At 39.8% G+C, this 17,019-nt stretch overlaps 1 protein-coding gene across 1 annotated transcript in view; it reads right to left on the reverse strand.

Moving 5' to 3' along the window:
* The window catches only part of LOC146650011 (uncharacterized), a 41,494-nt gene extending 24,809 nt beyond the window's left edge, over positions 1 to 16,685 (reverse strand). Inside the window, exons 1-3 of the mRNA XM_085386042.1 lie at positions 15,882 to 16,685; positions 7,933 to 8,085; positions 658 to 1,232 (exon numbers count right to left, since the gene is read on the reverse strand). Of these exons, the coding sequence (XP_085242168.1) occupies positions 658 to 1,232; positions 7,933 to 8,085; positions 15,882 to 16,530 (1,377 nt within the window). The 5' untranslated portion in view covers positions 16,531 to 16,685. The remainder of the gene's footprint in view (positions 1 to 657; positions 1,233 to 7,932; positions 8,086 to 15,881) is intronic.
* Between the last annotated feature and the right edge of the window lie 334 nt (positions 16,686 to 17,019).

The following is a 17,019-nucleotide window of genomic DNA, read 5'->3' on the forward strand; positions in this document are numbered from 1 at the left end:
CATTATGAAATTAATAATGTTGAGTCGTCACTATAGGAAAAGATTGCAATTTATTCTTTTATGGTTAAAGATATGGGAGTAGTTGGCAACCCCCTGGCAACTAAAAATCCTATAACAACCACTAAATGACTGAAAGTGGTATCAAGGATAACAGATTTTTCCCTAGCAACCAGTGGCTGTCAGGAGATAACTGACTGGTCTCTGAGCATCTGTGACGGTTTTAGGCAACAAGTCTAAACTACAAACTCACGAAAAAATAAATATATAAATTAATAAATCCAAGACTATATATTAACTGAACTGCTATTTATTAGTGAAATAACAGCTTTTCTGTCATGTGAAATCCCTTGACAAAGTTCAGTTTGTAGTCAAGTACAAAAACTTTTGCAATCAAAGAAGAGAAAAGCTGTAAACACACAAAAAGGTCAAGCTTCAAGCTCTCACTTTTCATTCACATTATGAAAATATCTGACTGAATCCTGCCTAACCCATCTGAATAGCAGATCAGTGCATCCCCCGTCTACATAACTTAAAGGGTAAAGAAAAACAGTGTTTTTAATGAAACATAGTCAGCAGCAGGTGCTACACTGCAGCTGCAAACAACACTGCACTGAACTCAACATTCAAAGATCAATCTGATCAATACACATGCTGCACCTGGGACGCGTCCTCACTGAACACCAACGTGACAAACTCCTGAGCAAACCTTTCCCTCTGGTCCACTGAGAGAGAGGAGAGCTGCGACGTGTAGGCGTGAGCCACTAAGGCGCCTCCGTTAGGCTGGTTTTCTATGTGAATGTACGAGGCAAACTCCAGATCCGCCATACCGGGATACGAGCATTGCGGTTGGTGTTTGGTTGGGGAGGAAAGAGGTGACGTGGTGGACGACAACGGAGAGTTAAGTGAGTTGTGAAGAGAGTTCAGGTGAGATTTCGAAGGAGAGGAGGGCGGGAGATGGGAGCTTTTGTTGTTAGGTGGAGGATAAACAGGTAGAGGGGACTTAAATAAAGATAGGGAGGAGTCGTGTTTTATTTCAGAGGGGGAGGAAGACGAGGTGGGGGACGTGGAGGAGGGAGGGAGGAGAAGCAGGCCAGCACAGATGGTTTGGCAGGACCGGTGGTACATCTTCACATGCTTGTGCTTCTCCCCTTCTTTGTGTTTCTTCTTCTTTTTCTTCTTCACTTTTTTGATTTGCAGCTCCTCTGAGTTGATCTTGGCTTTCTCTTTGTCATCTGGACAGAGCAACAGAAAGAGAGAGAGAGAGAGGGGAGAAAGGCACTATTGAAGGATTTTTGTGCAATACCACAAAATAAGAAGAAACCCAGCTCTGAAGAGGCTTTCATGACAGATTTGTTAGAATCCATCATGTGTTATTTGATGCACAGTGGATCAACAAACTCTCTCAGCTCCCTGCTGTGAGAATAGATTTCTCCAAAGTCCTTCTAGAAGCAAGTCTTGCAAGTTAGCAGCAATCTTAAAATGCCAGGAGGCACGTTTATTGATGCATCATCTGAATTAACTTTAATTTCAGTGGTCACTGAGAAATAAATGCGCGAGTTATCAGTCAAACGTGATAAAACCCACATCAAAACTTGGCTGACTTTGCCCCAAAACCCCTTTCTCCTGAAGTTATACTTCTATTGCCATCTGCGCCATTGCAGAGTCCTCCTATAGTTTTCCTATCCAAGCTTTGAGTGCCGTGTGTCTCTTATGTCACTAAATAAGTGAAATCAGTCTTCTTGCAATAACTGCAGCTCTGAAAATGCAAGTAAAATAAAGTGAAGGGGTGGAAAAATGGAGGCTAGAAGGAGTGAGCTTCTGAAAACAGGTTAAAAAAAGAAAGACAGTAAAATTAAAAGCTTTACTCAGATTTTTGTTATTATTGATTTTAAAGTGTCTAATAATAAACACATTCAGGTACACATTTAATGCCCTACAAACAAAACAACTGAGAATAATGAGTACTAACTGTTTTAAGCAGATGACTCACTGCAAGTTTTCCCCCAGTTGGCATATCTCCTGAGGTGTATGCATAAAATAAAGTGAAGAACATTGAAACTAAATCCCTTGAGAAAAGCAGATATGACTAAGCCAGGAAGCACACTCTCCAGTGGCATATTTGCAAAGACATAATACCGTACATGGCAGTCCATCTCTTCAACGCCTCAGGCAGGACAACATGGAACATGCAAATTTATGCAAAGTGCTACTGTATCTGTTTGTCTATGTGTGTGTGTGTGTGTGTGTGTGTGTGTGTGTGTGTGTGTGTGTGTGTGTGTGTGTGTGTGTGTGTGTGTGTGTGTGTCAAAGCATGACAATTTGGATACATGTTGCTTTCTAGTTTCTGATTCCACAGTTATTGTGTAAACACATGGACACGTATGCATTTACAGTAAATATATACGTGCACTTCAGTCATGATGACAGTGGTGCTGCTGCCCTCACCTCACTAACGCACATGCACAAATACACAGCTTTAGTCTAGTGTGTACCCCACACAAGTTCAATGCCACACAAGAAAGGAGGGAGACAGAAGAAAGCACAGTGGGGGTGGGGGTATTTGCAGTACAATAGCTGAGCTACTAATCCAAAAGCGCTTTAACCCATAGTCACCCTCCCCCAATTCCCTGTACACCCAAACAGACGTTTATTCCTTCAACCTCCATCAAATCACAGATGAAGCAAGTTCAACATACCCAGGATCTCTTTCTGTGATCTGGCTTCACTTACCCCGATGTCAGGCTAAGCAGTCACACAAAGGCGGTTATCAACTGGATAACTGAACCCAGGGTTTCCCAATCTAGCTACACATGAACGAGGCGGTGTTGGCAGCGTGTGACCAATCACAAACATGGAGAGGCCAACCGGCAGCACAGCGGAATATTTTACCTATAACATTAAAACAAGTGTGAAGTGATTGCTGAAGGCAGCAAAGCTGCTATTACCTAAACAGCAGTGTGATTGATAGAAAAAGCACTGTACAGTAAGTGTAGTACTACAAAGCTCTGTCTGAATGTGTGCACTCTAAAAGCTTTAGTCAACAAGACTTAAAGTGCTATGCCAGCTATGTAAGTTTACCAGTTTCACTGGGTCTATCTTTAATACGCCGGAGAATGTGACAGTTATGATCATGTCATAACACTGTATACAAGGTTACAGTAATATGAAACCATTTTAAAATTGCTTACAGCCAATAGTAAGAAAAAAAGCAAAACTATATTAATGCTCTTTAGTGAGACACAAAAACGTCCACGGTCAAAAGGTCCCAGAGATCATCCAGGAAATAGCCTAATATTTTCCAGACAACTGATTGGTCATTAGGTGGTGATTTTGTACCTTTCAGTCTTTTATCTGGAATATAGCCTGCTTTGAAGCACATTCAGTGTGCTTCATTGTTTATCGTACCAACGCTGAAAGTGTCTATTAATGAATATAACCTATTTTTCTGAAAAATTATAATATATACTTGATTTAAATAAATAAATAAATAAAATAAGGCCTTAAAAAAATGAAAATCATAATAGACAAATGGAGTTGCTGCAACATGTTGCCACTTGAAAACATGTTTTGTCTGGTTTTAAATCTTCTCTGGATTATAAAACTCAATTCAATACTGTTTTATTTTACAACAGTTGCCTCAAGGTCCTCTGTATAGCAAGGAAAGAGCCTACAAATTTTCCAAAGAAAAAAGCCCAACAATCACATTGGAGTAAACACTTGGCAATAATGGGAAGGAAAAAACTCCCTTTTAACAGGAAGAGCAACAAATACCTTGTTAAAGGAATATAGTTCACAGCATTTCTATTTGTGATCTGTAAAGGGGAACAAGGATCTACACTTCTATCAGAAACCAATAAAAAACTGTTTCAACTGTATAATGTTTACTTGATGGTACAAACAGTTGATGGCCTAACTGTCTTTTGTTCATTTTATGTGTACCCTGATGAAGGCTACAGGTCAAACACATTGGTAAAGTAATAAAGTTGTTCTTCAAACTACAAGTGTTGTTCGACCTTCAACCCAGAAAGTTGGAAGCAGGTGAATTTATGCCATAAACATCTACTCTACACAACAGTCTATGTTACCAAGTCAGCCGCCTATTTCTGCAAATTTTACAAAGAACAAGTTATTGTGCTCCTTCTTTCTATTTGGCTTAAAACCAACATGCTCCCACTGGTGATGTTTTGGCTTAACAGCTAAATCCATGCTGTTAATTCTCAACAGCTGCTTATTGCAGTGCAGCCGGCGCAATAGTTTAACTTGATCACCTTGAAGTGCCATTAATAGAAGAGGGCAAAACTGGTGAAAAACAACATGAAAATAGTGATGTCATTTCATCCAGCTGTGTTTAAAGAGGTACAATTAGTCAGCTGAAATTATTATGATCAGGTGATTGTGAAGTAAATGTGACAGGCTTATTATTACGTGCCAAACATAAAAAAAAAATCTTGTATCAGTCAGGCTTGTTGCATTCATTACTGTAGAAAATCACATTATATCTAGGGTAAAATACATTTTCCTAAAATAACCAATGAACTAAATCATTAGACTTAATTTGATCTGCTAACAACCAGTTTTAATTATCCGTTATAATAGGTCTACTTGCTCAGCCATTGGCAGCTGCTCTAAAAAAATTAAAATTGTAACTTAATATTGCATATACATGTTCACTCTGCTGATGACTTTTCCTGGGCAAAAACTGCAACTTCCCTTTTGTTTATACACAAACAAATGCATAGTTGGACCATTTGGCTGGATGGTCATGATCAGTTTATGGTCAGATAAATTCCCACTCAAATAAACACACACACAGACCCACTATCAAACAGCCTCACTGGCAGTAAAGCAGACTTACTGTCAGAATGGTCATTTGCTGCTTATTGATTTCCTATACACGTTTCCACTGGCTGCCCCTCTCTCTCCTGGTCGTCCTTTTCAATTGTAAACTTAACACTCTCTCACTGATTAAATTTCTAACTTTCACTCCCGGTCTCTCTGTCACTGTAATACCCTCTGATTAAATGCCACACTCACTATTACAGAAAACCTTCTCTCTGGTGGGGAGAGCCCCCCCTGCCCCGCCTCAAAAATCTAATCGCAGGTTTCAGTGCGTCCCTTAAACAAGTGATTAAATAGCGGACTCTCTCACACGACGGCTGCAGGATTAACACATGCCTCTTGCTCTCAGTCCAGTCTTTTCTTAACTCTACCCTCATAATGAGGGAATGAACCAGCATTACTAGGAAGTGTGGCCTTTTGACAGAAAATGGGAAGATTGAAATAGTGCACCAATTTATCCGTCTGTAATTTCCATCTGCAGCCACTGGTCACACTATCTGCCCAAAGCACAGCTGACTCCTTGAAATGTCACAGCGGGGTCGTGACATACCATAACAAACTCCCCCAGAGCTCTCCAGCAAATCAAATCAATTGAAGTAAAATTGGCATTCACACGTGTCAATAAGTGGTTTGTGCGTATGAGCCTGTGTCACTCTTTATTAAAAAAAAAAAAAAAAAGAGTGGGATGGGGTGGATCTTAAAAAGCAAAACATCCCTGTTGATAAACGGCTGAACTCAGATTACTCGCGCACAGTTAGGTGGAGATTATGATCACAGCGCTCTGCAAATAATTCACTACTGTCAAAAGGTTAACAATGAAAGTCGCCGCTGCACCGCATTGATAAGGTGTGCACGCACACGCACACAGGTGAGCCTGACTTCATCACCAGCAGGGTTGCATCAATAATGGATGCAGACAAGTGTTCAAAGAAAACCGCCATCTTAACGTATACAAAACTGAACAACAAAAGAAATGTGTTTAAGGGCAAAAATATATTTTTCTCATCATTCTAAGAAGATCTGTGACAAGAATATTTAAAAGTTTGATCTAGATAATCACCCATCAGTCACACTCTAATAAACAGGAAGTTAAAACCATGCCTGACAACAGAAACAAGCACAGAAAGGCAATTACATGAGAGAGTAACAAAGCTAAACATATTTAGGGTTGCAACTATTAATCATATTAAAATGAGTTGGGGGTTTTGTCAATTGTTTTAATTAACTATAATATAAAAAGACAACCACTTTAAGTTTTCTATTTCTGGGACAAGAAAACGGATTTTGAAGAGGGCCAATCACACTCAAGTTTTGCTTGAGCTGCTTATAATTTTTGCTTTGATCTTATACCAGGCCTGTGTGAGACCAATCAGTTCATCTACTGTCAGAAACTAACCATTTTGGCTCCCTTTCTTCCCCCTTTAAGCCATCTTTCTTTTCATTGGCTGCCTATCCCAAACTGAAATTTATATTGGCTATATATAATAATGATAATAGATTACATTTATATAGCGCTTTTCTAGACACTCAAAGCGCTATATATACACATCAAAATATGTTTACAGGAGATGGGATTTAATATAATCTGGTATTTAGCTGTGCTGATGCATCTAATCAAACAACTGTGTGACATGCGTATAGTAACGAATAGGTCATACACTCGCCTTCGTGATCACCATCTAATCCTTTATGACCATCTCCCTGAAGATGATCATCTTCAGACCATCTGCTGCTCAACACAGAAGCTACCATTAATGTGCTGCTCTTATTTCTTTGGTGTTTGTATTTTTTTTTTTAATTCAATATAAAATAAGGTCAATACAGCATGTAAGCTGCTGGCTTTGGGAACGTGGAAAAGCATTAAAAGTAGCATGAACACAGTCAGGTAATTGCATATTTAAAAAAAAACAACAACAAAGTGATTTTGGCCTTCCACCAAAGAACCAACATTTTTTTCAATATTTAATAAAGTTTAATCAAACTTGATATACATTTTTGTTTATCAAATGGGTAGTTAACAGGAAAATGTATGCAAAACTACATGAGGACTTGTGTTTACACACAGCCTTCCCCTCAAAGGCTCATTTAACCCAGGAAAAGCCCTGATCAATGACATTAAAAAAAAGAGGATTTTCAAACTGAAATTACAGTCAGGACCTTTATATGGAACAATATTTGGAGCATTTTTATTCTGTTTGGACTTTTAAAAACACAAAAATAAGACTGCACATAAACAGAGCTACTGTAAAACATGTACTCTAATGGTCAAACATTAAAGAATCCCATCAGAAATACTTATTTAAACCAACCTGAGAACAAGAGCAGGCAGAAATAAACACCAATAAAGCTACAAAGATTATAAAAGACGACGAACTAGCAGAGACAAAGGGAGCAAGAAATGGGAACAGGAGGGGATGACAGACTGTGAAGACTCTCAGCTTCTCCTATTACAACCACTGCTGCCTTAATTCAATAAACCATAAGGGCTAAATAAACCATAGGCACCAACTCTACATGTGAGGAGCAGCAAAGTGCAAAGGTCAACCTAACACCAGGGATCAAGTTCTCAGTGAAAATAAAAGGTTGTAACTCTGGTCACACTTGAAGAGTTCAGCCATGACAGCTAAAGTGCTAAACTGGACCTTTTCTAGCACACTGGTAGAATTCTTTTTCTGTTTTTACCCTAACACCCACTGGGATGCTGAGCAGTTGTGTATGCAGCTTGTACATTGGAAACATAATGATGATTTACTGTACAGCGCACTGTGGAAGTGGGTCATGTTTGGTTACCTTAGCAGCAGAGCTGAGCTCCATTTGTATATGGAAAAAAACAGTATTTATGACTCAATGCTATGCTACTGCAACATGTGTGATGTGTTTTATTTGCATGGTTTTTGTTTCATTTATTGCACACAACACACTTACGTTTGTAGTTGTAGTTTACTTTTATTTTAGTAGTTATATTTTCTGCCAGCAGCAGCAAATTAAACGCTGATCCATTTTAATGTGCAACTTTCTCTAATAATAGAAAGAATCATTTAATTCATCTCTATAAAAGTCACTTAGTATGCATGTGTGCAAGTTTCCACCAACCTTTAATCGGCTGCTTGACTTCTCCATTCTCCCTCTTGATCTCATTCATCACTTTGTGCTTCTTCTTCTCCTTTTCTTTCTCTCGCTCTTTGACCTTCTTCTTCTCCCTCTCCTCTCGCTCCCTCTCCTTCGCCTTGTCCTTGGTGGAGTGATCTGTGGAAGCAGTGAGCAACGTTTCATGTCTCGATGGTGAAAGCACATTAGCATAAGATCTCAGATGTACCCCCACGCAAGCATGTACACAGATGTTTGAGTGCACTTTGCTCGCTCCGATTTGCTTCTCTAACAGCTCACCTGTTCTCTTGCCAAGCCCTTCACCTCTGCTATCACTCTTGACTTTTAATTTTGTTGATCTTTCCTCTACAAATGTTTTTTCCCTACTGCGAAAGGAAAAAAAAAAATCATCCCATCGCCAAACCCATACTTTTATCTAAGCCCTGCAATGACCTTCCCTTTGAGAATGCAGCAGCCGCTCTGCAACTTCACTCAAAACAGCACAGTTTCATCAAGACACACCTCATCCCCAAAAAACGTAACCCTCTACTATCATTAATATGTTCCCATTTAATTTTAAAAGTCCTAAAATCCTCTCTTTGCTTTTCAGCTTATTTTCTTTTCCTTTTCCTGCACGTCTCCATCCAAGTGTTGAGCAAGTGTAGCACATTGAGGAATTGGAGTGCGCTCTAATGCAACACTCAGTGCAAATCGCTGCGGATGAGAGCATCAGTTTTAAAATGTCAGTATCACATGCACACACCTTTTCAGCTGGATTGTTGGAAAGCTTTCGGAAAGGTGTGTTTAAGTGTGAGGCACCCCGGCAAACAGACATTTATTCTTTAAATCTGCACGTCTCCCCTCCAGCTGAGCTAAAAACCCTTACCCATCTTCAAATAACCCTCGTTTTATACATTTTTGTATTCCTTGATTTGCTTTATATTTTTTAATTTCCTCATGAAAAAAAAATCCTTTGTGTTTTCCATAGTGTTATTTTGTCCATTCCTTCTTTTCCTTCCCAGAGAACTTTTTTCCCCCCTTTGAACTCAGTCGGATCCATCTTTGAAAGGAAGCCGTGTTTTCAGACTGTTCACTCTTCTGTGGATGTAGGGAGTGGGAAAGTGAACACAGTGTGGTTGCACTCCCTGTTTGTGGGATAAAAGGAGAAAAAAAGCTTTCAAAGTAAAAAGGCTTATAGGAGCATTAGGAGAATTAGATGTACATTGATACATTTTTCCATCATAGTACTTAAATACACTTCAGCAGACTGTTTTGCTTTTACTACTTAAGACGCAGGTGATCGTGCTCCTCATAGCTTGTGGTGAATAGTGGAATGCCAAGGATGTCAACGTTCCCTATGCAAAAGAAATGCTGCTAAATTACTAGACAGTGTAAGCTGCCTAGTGGAAAAAAACAGCACGTCTCAAAACGACAATTTAGCTCCATAGGAAACAGCCTACAAAGGAGCGCTCACTCAGATCTGTTGCCAGATTTATAAAAACATGTAAGGCCATGCCAGAGCAGTAACATTCATAAGCCTTAACTTTAGAGGAAATGGCAGTAAATTAGTCCAGGTGGCTGATGTGAACTGAAAATATACAGTGAAGCATGTTGATTTCTCTCACCTCGAGAGAAGGGGCTTTCCCGTGAAATAAAGAAAATAACAGGGTGAAACCAGGGTTTTAACTGATGACACGATCCAAGAAAAGATGTCAAGGCTTCGATGGTCACAAGTTCTAAAGCTAAGTTCATATTTCCAGGGCAAAACAGCACAAAACTAGAGATCTGAATGAATTTGAAATGAACGGTATCCATGTGACTGAAGCATGTTTTCTTCCCCCTCTTCATTCCGTTTTCTGATTTTCTAGCAGCAGCCAGTTAGGAAGGGAAACACAGCAGGTAGTTTTCACGGTTTGGATGATCACAGGAGAGATAAAACTTTGAAAGACAGAGAGCCAGAGGCCGGCAGTTAGTAAACTTCAACGACGCAACCACTCATCTATATCTCATTTCTTCTTATCAAGAAAAATTACGCCAAAATAAAAATTATCAGAAAATATAAAAAATGTGCATTCTGACATTTTAAAGTTGTTACATTTCAAAGGGAACCCCAGATCCCTCCAATTGTCTGCCATTAAAAATTAAGTAGCAATAACAAAGCATAATTTATAGTTTCAACATCAAAAGTGCACCAGCTTAATGCCCATATTTACCCGCTAGCTGCTAATTCACATGATAAAAAGTGCATTTTGGGTAAATTTTAAACAGTCATATCACCATTAGTGATAGGTGGCTTATTATGTTAAAGGTCTGCTTTATACTGCCATTATGATACCAGGCTTATCCTCTAGCCAAGGTTTCTCTTGTGGCAAAATCATTTTCGAATACAGGCCAAAGTTTCATTTGAGGTTCTATTTACTTGGGAAAGGTGTCACAGTGGTCCAGTGGTAAGTAATGTCACTTCACAGCAAGAAGGTTCCACCCAGCTGCAGACTTTCCACGCATGCATGTTTTTTGCTCATTTGTCGGCTCGTCTCCCTGTGCCTGTGTGGGCTCCCTAAGGATACCCCAGCTTCCTTTCAGAGTCCAAAGACATGCTTGTTAGGTTAACTGGTGATTCTGGGATTGGATATCAGTGTAACAGTGAGGCTGCGTCCACACAAGAAACTATCGGCAGCAACCTGGCAACCCCAAGAAGTCAATGACTTCAACAACATATGGGAGGGGAAAAAAGAAAAAGAAAAAAAGAAGATCATTCTAGATATAAAACTTTTCTCAACAGAAACTACCAGTGAGACTGCAGGATACTGCTGATTGACATATGACATGGTAGTAAATACATTAGAGGCTTACCTAGGCAACGAGTGGCCATTGCCCAAGGATACGCTACCATTGGTGTCACTATCTAAAGCCTGGAATGTCTACATATCTACCAGCCGGTAACTTAGAGGGATGGGCTTCTTCTTCATCTGTTCATTGTGCTTTTTTCTTTGTTGGGGGGGATGGGGGTGGTAATTAACAAGACCATGCAAATCTTGTTTTTTCTGGAAGAATCTGAGGCCTTCAAAGATTAGACACACTGAGCTCTCCACTGTGAACAACACAGTTTGAGCAGAATTTTCATGTGAAAATGTGCTGGATACTTGCAAGCTCACATTTTCAGCAGTAAACATGCTCTCTGTGAGATGCTGAGCATAATGGGAAGAAGAAAAAAAACTTGCCCAAGGCCAAGCATGTGTTCATATTTTAAGGAGAAAAAAAAATCAAAATGCAAAACACTGTAACAGGGAGCTCAGCATTTTATCAGTTTCCCATCAGTATATACATGTACTGCAACTGTAAATACGGTTGCAGTACATGTTAAAATGAAGGCGATTTTAATAGAAAAAATACATGATATGTGTGAAACTAGCTGTTAAATCTAAGCATGATCAAAAAACATTAAAGAAAAAAAAATCACTGCAGGGCTGCAGGTACACTTGTCTCTCAGGAAAATCCTGCTACTCCAGATGGTCAGTCCACCCCTGCTGGTGTGGCAAATCCATGCTTCACCAACCAAAACGATTTAGCAATAGGACTCATACAGTGTTTGTCATTGTATTGGCAATGCACACGCTGTGCTAAGGATCTTGCCATTTTTTTCAGAGGAAAAAATACAAATTAAAAAAAAAATAGCCAAGAGAAACTTAATTGGGCAATGATGGTAGTTAAGCTTCATTTTCTCCTCAGTGTAATTCAGATGTGCAGCTCCAGACATATTTGGTGGTTCTTTAAGCATGGTAAATTTACATCCACACAATAAACTAATTATGGGCTTTTAACAGTAGATAGAAATGCAGAGAAGTCAAAGCTACAACACAAAACAACCGTAACACTTGCCAAAAACAGAACTGGTTACATGAATTTTAATCTCTGCATTATGCAGCACAAGTGTCTGAATGGGCATAATATTAGGCTTTTGCACAAACAGCTACACTTAAGGACTTGATAATATTCTTGCTTCTGCATATTAAAAATGGAAACAGACCGGAATTATGCTTTTAATATCACTATAAAATTGCAAAAGGTAATGACGAATTAATATCTACAGAATCTGCTCTCAAATTTGTTGACTGTAAGCATTGATGGTCTAAAGCTCCCACTAAATGAAGCTTCAATTATTCAATCAATAGAAAGAGAACAGCACTTTTGCTTTTTCCGTTAACAATGGTTAGTATTAACAAAGGCAAGTTTGGAGACTCTAGCTGGTAAAAAAAACAAAAAAAAAAACCGAGTAAACAGCAACTACATGATCTGAGATAAGCAGCAAGCAAAGCCTGTCTGGTTATAAGCCCAATAAAACCAAGGTAAAACATCAGCTACTGCTACTTGAGAGAGGCTCGCTGACAAATCATGGCCGGTGGTAACATTTTGTGCAGCACTACAGTAAACTTCATTTATCAACAGTTCATGTCATCCTGTGATATAGCAGTGCAGAACAAGAATTTCAATTCAGTTAGTGGCGGGCAATGTACTCGATGATTAAATAACATACAAGTACCAGCTAATATACCTACTATAGCTTCTCAAAGGCTTCTTAATGTACAGTTTGTTTGGCTGCAAATACCTCCTGGCATAAAGTGCTGGAAAGATGAAGCCTTTCAACTTCTTATCCTCGTTGCTTGTGGTATTAATTATGTGACACAACAATTAATGAAAGTAACCCTCTATAGTAGGTCTTGGAACTGAGCAGAGAGACTGAGAATGAAGAGAGGAGACTGGAAGCACATCTGAAGAGGAGAGCTACGTCTGCTGTTTGGAGGTTTTTAAAAATAAAAATTGGTATTGACGTCATTTTTGTGCAACATTTTCTTTGTATACTGGAATGCTTTCACTGGAACTTGGTCTGAGAACCTCTGATTATGGCTAAATGTATTCGACAAACTGCATTTGCAATATCAAACTGTGTGTAAATATAACAACAGCTCAGAAGGCTGCATAAATACTTTACACAAGGTCAAACTTGATTTGCAACTAGCTCAACTTCCCAATTATACCTACAGCTTAAAAATTCCCTTTTCTTGGTCTACTGCTCACTGCACTTTGTCTGACTCATGTATCCTATTTCAGCATCAAATGTAACTGGCAGTCACAGCTCCCTGGCACTTGCTTTTGCCACTAATAATATTACCATGATGATGTGATACTCTTTGGATCCCTGTAGGAAAGATTCTTTCCTTGCAGGAAGGTCAGAGCATAAATTTGCCTCAAATACATGTCCTTCCGCAGAACAGCAATCTTGTCAATTTTCTCATTTTGTTTAGAATTAATGTACATTTTGAGCTCCACATTCACATTCACACACTTCCTCATCTTCGACTTAATATAATTACAGTCTCCTACTGCTGGCCATTGAGCAACTCACTAAAGCAATTAGAGGTTCAGTGCTTTACTGAAGAGCACCTCAGTGAAACTGTTGCAGGAGCGGTTTTAGTTATCACTACTAAAGGCTGCATCTATATTTAGCCAGTCAGGTCCAGAAATGAAAATCATAAGCTGCACTAAGTGACTTTAAGTGTTATAACTGCCTAATGGAAAATATTCATTACAGAGTTTGGGGTGAAAATGACACATTATCTGCAAAGCAAATCATGTGATGTTTTGTGGGTAATCGTTAAAGCCACATCTATGTGTTTTAAATAAAACGCTGCCACCAGCCACATATTTACATGAACATATTAAAGTTGCACTCAGCGCAGCCTGTTTACAAGACTGCGTGTCTCAAAGTGTTTAGGGCTACAGGCCAACAACACGTTTCCTTCTGGTACCCTAATTGTTTGCGGTGACTGTTCAGAGTATGTCATGATCTCTTAAACTACCCAACTGGAAAAGGGTGACATCATGCAATCACATGTGCCCACCCTTTCTAGTGTCTAAACATTTAACAAGTGAATACATGTCCACACATTGGCAAGCACAAATGTGCATATGCATGGGTTTTGGCATGATGCTTTGGTGTGACAAAAGGACGCTGATAATAAGTATTTGCATCCTTACTGACTTCTTGGTGTTTTTTGCATATTTGTCAAACTTATGTTTGAGATCATTAAACAAATTTTAAATGTTAGACAATGATAACCTGAGAAAATACAAAATTAAGTTTTATAATAATTTCACTGATTAGAGGAAACCAACAACAATAAAAAAAATAAATTAAAAAGAAACAATCAAACACAAAAAAATGCCCAAAAAGCTAACAACTCTCCAAACCTACCTGTGGAAGAAAATAATGCCTTGTGAACTTAATAACGGGTTATGTCACCTGCCGCAGCAAGAACTGCGATCAAGTATTTACAATAACCAGCAATGAGTGTTTTACATCGCTGTGGGGAAATTTTGGCTCACTCTTTGCAGAATTTTTCTTTTTTTAATTCAGCCACAATGGAGGGGTTTTTTGTTTTGTTTTTTTTATTTTTACCATGAACGACCTGTTTAAGGTCATTCCAAAGATTCTTAAACTGATTTTCTTTACAACTGAATGAGCTTATCACCGATCAATTATGGGATGTCACCCAGGTCCTGAAGCAACAAAGCAGCTCCAGACCATCACCATCATTTAAGTGATTTCTTGTTTTCAAAGCTCTGGAAGTGATCGAGCCTGCTTTTAATTATGATTTAACAAGGAGAGGCAGTTACTTTTTCACACGGGGCCGGGTAGATTTAGAAAGCTATTCTCCTTTAATACATTAAACCATCATTTAAAAATCTGTTTTTGTATTTACTCAGGTTAACTTTGTGTAATAGCAAATGTGTGTGATGAACCGAAACAAATGTGCAAAAAAGAAATGAGAAATCAGGAAAGGGGAAAATACTTTCACAACACCATGCACCATATTAAAGGACGCAATCGAGAAAATAAGACTATTTATCTCCCTCTCCCACCCAACCATCTAAATGGCATTTAACAAGTGCAGTGGCCACGCTCAAAACAAAATATTCTCATTAAAGTCCAAGTGTAATTACAACATTGTAGCAATAAAGATGTCTGTGTAGAAATGAATGCTTTGGGGGTGTGAAGGTTGAATTTCTGCATGTACAACTGTAGATGATGCAGTATCAACAAGCCACGGAGCTCTGTGTCTGTTTCCCCTTACAGCCTGGGGTTACAGAGGGGGGCGTGGTGCTCTACCAAAACAACACTTACCCTATAATGGCGGGCGGTTTTTATATTATTATGACAGCACACATGTAACGCCAGGACATACACAGTTCCCAAGGAAAATAAATACTTGCACGCGCAGGGATGTCATTGATTAACGAGTCTCAACTATAACACTGGTGTGACAAATGACAGCTCGTTTTTATAAACGTTTTTAAGATGCCGTTATTTATTAATTTGTTTATCTTTTAACTGTACTGGGTCAGTGGTTAACGTAGACAAACAAGGGTGGATATGTTTAGTCAATGCGACGTTAATATGTTTAAAAAAAAATTACCGCAGGACGAGCGCGGCTGGTTGCGATAACGGCCAGGTCGCGCGACTATACTGCTCTGGAACGCGGCTCCAGTAGAGCTCGAGGGTTCACAAGCGGGTGAACAAGCGACGGAAAGCTGGCAGCCATACTCCGCAGAGACTCCATCGATTAAAACTGCTGCGCTTTCACACGCTCCAAACTCGACGCGAACACGTTCCCGAGCGACCAAATATCAATTAATGCAACGCTCGAGGATTTTTTTCGGGCATCTTGCACGACGTTAAGGGGCGCCCTTTTCAACAGCAGCCATTCCGAAAAACGGGACCGTTTACAGGCAGATGAGAAAGCAGAGAAACTGTACACTCCGGGGCACATGTTCGTATCCCGAGCGGCTAGCCAAGTCACTATAAAAGGGCAGAACTCTAGCCTGCTTATAATAAACACAAAGTTTATTAATGCCACTAACTAACTCACAAAATAGATGAAAACATAATGGCTTACCTTTTGGTGGCAACGTGACATCTCCATTTTCTTTCTTCGCCGTAGAAATGTTATTAAATTTACCGACGTCGTTATTAACAGTAGTCCCAGATCCGGAGGTCAACAACAGTTTATGTTTCTTTTTCTCCTCTCCGCCTCCTTTCCCTTTTCCCCTCTCTTTCTCTCGCTGTTTATCCTTACTTAGTTTCTTGGATTTGGAGGAAGAAGGTGCCTTATGGAGGAAGAAATCGCTCTGTTTAAAGACTTTGTGATGGGTTATCGGTGTCTGGGACCCACCAGTAGCACCCACCGGAGACCGGTTGTTGTTGCTGCTGCTGGTGGCCGTCTTAACCGGACTACAGCTCCACAAGCCCGAGCTGCTGCCATAACTCTGCAGCTTCGTGTGCTGCTGGAGTTTCTCTTTACCGCTACCGTTGCCTCCCACTCCTCCGTCCCTGTTGAGTTTCTTGGGTTTAACGCTCCTCTCTTCGACTCGGACCTTCTTGGGCGGCGGCGGCTGGTTGAAATCACGGGAAGACTGGGAGTCGTTACCAAGGGTTCCTTTCGCCTCGGTCGGCTTGCCGAGCGCGCTTTGAACGGAGGCTACAGTAGGAGTAGTAGCAAGGGAGGCAGCTCCAGAGAGGTGAATACTGCCCTGCGAGTCAGCCATCTTGAGGCTTCTCTCTCTATTTACTCTCTTCCCCCAACGGCAGCCGATGCTGCTTTTTTTCCGCGACGTTCAGACAGGCGATGAAGGGGCGGGGCCGAACTTGAATTGACAGCCAGGCAGCGAGGAGGCGGGACTCAGGCTCGACTGACAGGTAGCGAGGGGAAAAAATAGAGGCGGGGCTTAAGTATCTGTGCCTTAGCAGCATGTGTTGTATTTTACGTACGATCTATGGCATTTTGTGTTTATGAAACAAGGAAAGGTGTAGATTTTAACTATGAGGAGCCAAATATTTCTAAAGCTCAACAACTTTTTGAGTACTGAAATGCAGCCCTTAGATTTTTAAGATTAAATTTAAATCATATGCCAACTTTCATTGCTCCAAATCGCAACAAAGTTATATTTTTAAAGGTAGAGATCCTACAGCATTATGGACCAAAACCATAAAATCCAACAGTTTTCTCTTGCATAATATTTGGGGACAGTCCCAAA

The sequence above is a fragment of the Rhamphochromis longiceps genome, linkage group LG17 (assembly GCF_057381845.1).
Source record: "Rhamphochromis longiceps isolate RC_006_pf linkage group LG17, R_longiceps_female_GT1.1, whole genome shotgun sequence".
NCBI lineage: Eukaryota > Metazoa > Chordata > Actinopteri > Cichliformes > Cichlidae > Rhamphochromis > Rhamphochromis longiceps.